The 3,969-nt window shown below is 45.6% G+C and overlaps 1 protein-coding gene across 1 annotated transcript; it reads right to left on the bottom strand.

Annotated features, from left to right (window-relative positions):
- Positions 1-1,259: 1,259 nt before the first annotated feature.
- On the bottom strand, positions 1,260-2,865 carry LOC134209639 (uncharacterized). Its single transcript, XM_062685632.1, has 2 exons — positions 2,601-2,865; positions 1,260-1,981 (listed from the first exon to the last, which is right to left on the bottom strand). Exons 1-2 carry the CDS (start codon positions 2,863-2,865, stop codon positions 1,260-1,262), a joined length of 987 nt encoding a protein of 328 aa, XP_062541616.1.
- Between the last annotated feature and the right edge of the window lie 1,104 nt (positions 2,866-3,969).

The raw sequence follows: 3,969 nt of genomic DNA, 5'->3' as shown, positions 1-3,969 counted from the left end.
TTTTTCTGTACTTTCAGCTAGTTCTTCTGTTGATAAGAGTCCCGTGCATCGCTCAGTACGGTTAACAGGGTTAGAGTTAAACCGAAATCTAAGGATTAAAGCTACAATCCTTGTTAATCTAGTGAACGACGAATAAAGCGAGAACAATTCGTTCGTTTTCCGCACTAGAGCTGGTAGAACAACGGTACGTTCTTCTAGTTGATCCGATGAAAAGTTTTCCTCCACTGGAGAGGTGAGCGATGACCAAAACCGAGATGGTTGTCGAAGCCAATCTGGACCGTTCCACCACGGGGCGAAATCCTTCAATTCATTCGGAGGCATTCCGCGAGATATTACGTCCGCTGGGTTTTCTAACCCGGGTACGTGCGCCCAGATTCCATTTGCAGTGATCTGTTGGATCTCTGACACCCGATTAGCTACGAAAGTTTTCCTTGAAGGGCTTGAAGAAAGCCAGTGGTAGACTATAGTCGAATCAGTCCAAAAGAAATGTTTAGCGTGCAGATCTACGCTGGATTCAACCTTTTCGATCAGATGGCTAAGAAGCAATGCTGCAGAAAGTTCGAGCCTTGGCAACGTTATAGATGGATTTCTCTTCGAGTTTCCAAGTGGCGCAACCTTGGATTTTGCGGTTAGAAGGTTCACGAAAATTTCTCCGTTCGAAGCGAGTATCCTGACATAAATGCATGCACCATATGCACGAATGGACGCATCACAAAACCCTTGCAATTCTACAGAGATTGCAGTGGGAGTAGAGAGGACCCAACGAGGAATACTTATGCTTGCAATGTCCTGAAGGTTGTCACGAAATTCCATCCAACGACGTTGAGCACACTCATTCAGTTCATCGTCCCATGTTCTACCTTCTCTCCACAACTCTTGCATGAACAGCTTTGCTTGCACTACAATTGGACCAACAAGTCCCAGAGGGTCAAAAAGCCGTGCGATATCCGAAAGTACGATACGTTTCGTGATTGGGAAGGAGTTACTGTGCTTTGGCACTTCGAAACAGAATTCATCAGTGCTAGTATTCCAGTGTAGACCCAGTGTCTTTACCGGAGAGGCGGGCTCGAGTTCGAAAAGAGTACGTTCATCCTTCATGAGATCAGGAACGACTTGAAAGATCTGAGGATTGTTAGACGCCCACTTTCGAAGTTGTAGTCCAGCAGAATTCGTCAGCTGGTTTAATTGTTGGACCAGTTCCTGGCCTTCTTCTAAACTGTTGGCACCAGTGAGCAGATCGTCCATGTAGAAGTCTTTTCTTATGGCAACTGCGGCTGCAGGATGGCTTTCTGATCCAATTCCGGCGAGAGTTTCGTGGCGAGATATGGAGCCGAAGACGTTCCGTATGTCACAGTTGTGAGTTGATAGGTTCGCATTGTTTCGGAGGGCGAATCACTCCAAAGAATAAGCTGGAGTTGCTGATCGACAGAGTTCATCCCAATTTGCCTATACATTTTTTCGATGTCAGAAATGACAGCGAATTGAGGGATGCGAAACCGCAGTATTATCGAAACTAGGTCATCTTGCACTTGCGGATCAACCATGAGGGCATCATTCAAAGACATTCCGGTGTCAGTCGAACAGGATGCATCGAACACCACTCTCAACTTCGTGGTGGTGCTATCTGGTCGAACGACGCAGTGGTGTGGGAGATAGTACGCTGGATGGCGTGGATCTGGATTATCTATCAGCTTCATATGTCCCAACTGCTCATACTCATTGATAAACGCTGTGTATGCTTGTTTTAGCTGTGGATCGGCATTGAGTCGGCGTTCCAAGGATAGGAACCTACGAGTGGCTATGACTTTCGAGCTACCAAGCCTTGCGAATTCTGATTCTCTCTTTGGCAGAGTAACGATGAACCGTCCGGTAGAATCCTGAACTGTGTTTCGAGCAAAATGCTGCTCACATGCTGCTTCTTCTAACGATAATGTGCTGCTTGAGTGACACGACTCAATCTCCCAGAATCGTGCCAATTGTTCTTCGATGGTAGAAGTGGAGTAAGCGATGTTTACAATGGAAGATTATGGAATTCCTGACTTGACTTTTCCTGACACCACCCATCATAACGCTGTGTTCTGCAAGCTGGGCTGATTAGGTCCTATTTTTATTTGTCCTTCTCGTAACAAATCGAAGAAGTTTTCTGCGCCGAAGATTAAGTCGATTGGTCCTGGTTGTCCGAAGGATGGATCTGCTAACACGATGTCCGATGGAAATGGAAGACTTAAAACATCCACCGCTTGATTTGGTAACTCCATCGTGATTTTTGGAAGAACATGGAATCGCCAATTGGTCTCAAAATCAGCGTGATGAGACTGAATGCGGGCGACGACCGAATATTTGGAAGATGTTGAAGAAAGTCCGACTCCGCTGATTGGTAGAAAATCTTTCGTCCGTTTCAGCTTCAGCTTCTGGACAAGCTGCTCCGTTACAACATTGAGTTGAGAACCGGAATCCAAAAGAGCACGCGCCCACAACGATTGACCCGCCTGGTGAAAATCTTCATCAGGGCTGTTGAGAGCAGCACAGTTGATGGAACGCGATGATGTTGCTCGATGGTCGACGGGCTTGGGTCTCATTCGACGAAGTGGAGAGCTTACTTGCATGAGAGGACTGCGAGTGGTTTATGTGAACGGAAGGCGAAGAGGATGACTGCGAACCAGACGACGACGATAACTTCGATGATTGGGTGTGGGCTTGTTGGCTGGATGATGGGTTGGTTCTTTGATGCAGCATCGTATGATGTTTTTGGTTGCACACACGACAGGCTCCACTCGAACAGTTCTTCAGTTGATGGGATGGCGAAAGACAGTTAATACACAATGCGTTCTTCTTCGTAACATCGAACCGCTCGGTAGGTGTCATTTTCCGAAAGACTTCACAATGGAAAGGTGAATGTGAAGACTGCTTACAAAAGGCACACATTTTGTGCGGTTGTGACGAAAAGGCTGAATGAGCCGAGGCTGACTTGGAGGGGATATTGCGATATGTTGGAGTTGAACGAGAAGGGTCAAATGGTCGAGGCTTCGAGGTTGTTACCGATTGCAGAATTAAACCGTGGCTTCTCAGGAAATCAATTGACGCATGGTGACTGGGTCGAGTTTGGAACTGAGCATGAACACAAGAAGTGTGCTCCAGTTTTCCGGATGATTTGGATTTGAGAAAACCTTTGACTTTCAAATATGTGAGCTCGATTTCAGCACGTGTGGCCCTAATTGTTAGATCCAATTGTTCAGTTGAATCCTTTTCTAATTTCAGTGATTGTCCTAGTGCTTTTTGAAATTCCTCGGATAATTCCAACTCTAACCTGACTCTTTTAAACTCGCTATAGATTTCCTCCAAATAGTCTTGCCACCCTGCAAGCATGGGAATATCAGAATCCTCATTGTACTTCTTAATATTCTGGTCAAGATTGTTGAGGGAATCAACACAAAACCGCTCCTGTTTAACGAGTCGTTTTAGTTCGGAAGTCATCTTTTCCGCCTAACAACACCAGAACAACCCAAATAAACTGCGTTTGACACTCGTGCCGACCTAATTGCCAATCTGCACCTAAATTTTCCCGAAAAATGCTCACTTCCTGAAACCACTCGAGTCATGCAATATTGCGAAAAATTCAATAAGTCAGTGATCTGAACTTATTTTTAGTATTTCTTGCCACTCAGGTCACATGCAAGTGTACTTACAGTCTCCGTTGGGGCATAGAGAGAACCCAAGCCAAGCCACGCTTCCAAACTCAAGCCACGCCAACGACGACGACAATAAGATGGAACGATGAATAGCACAATAGGTATGCCGGTGCTGCTATACTGTGCCTGGATCCAGCGTGGAGGCAATGTGGTTTCACTATCACTTTGTTCGAGGCGAATTAATTTTAATATTCGCACCATACAACACTTTCTGTTGATTTCACAGTTTATAGTAATTGAACAGAGTTTCTTTTCTCGATCCACTTTTGTACATGTCCGT

The sequence above is a fragment of the Armigeres subalbatus genome, chromosome 2 (assembly GCF_024139115.2).
Source record: "Armigeres subalbatus isolate Guangzhou_Male chromosome 2, GZ_Asu_2, whole genome shotgun sequence".
NCBI lineage: Eukaryota > Metazoa > Arthropoda > Insecta > Diptera > Culicidae > Armigeres > Armigeres subalbatus.
This window is presented reverse-complemented; position numbering and strand designations above follow the sequence as displayed.

Excerpts from the sequence above, each read along its gene's own strand:
- LOC134209639 (XM_062685632.1), bottom strand. The coding sequence starts at position 2,865 with ATGACACCTACCGAGCGGTTCGATGTTACGAAGAAGAACGCATTGTGT. Across the intron at positions 1,982-2,600 it reads CTCGCAGTCCTCTCATGCAA|AACAATTGGCACGATTCTGG; the intron begins GTAAGCTCTCCA and ends CTACCATCGAAG.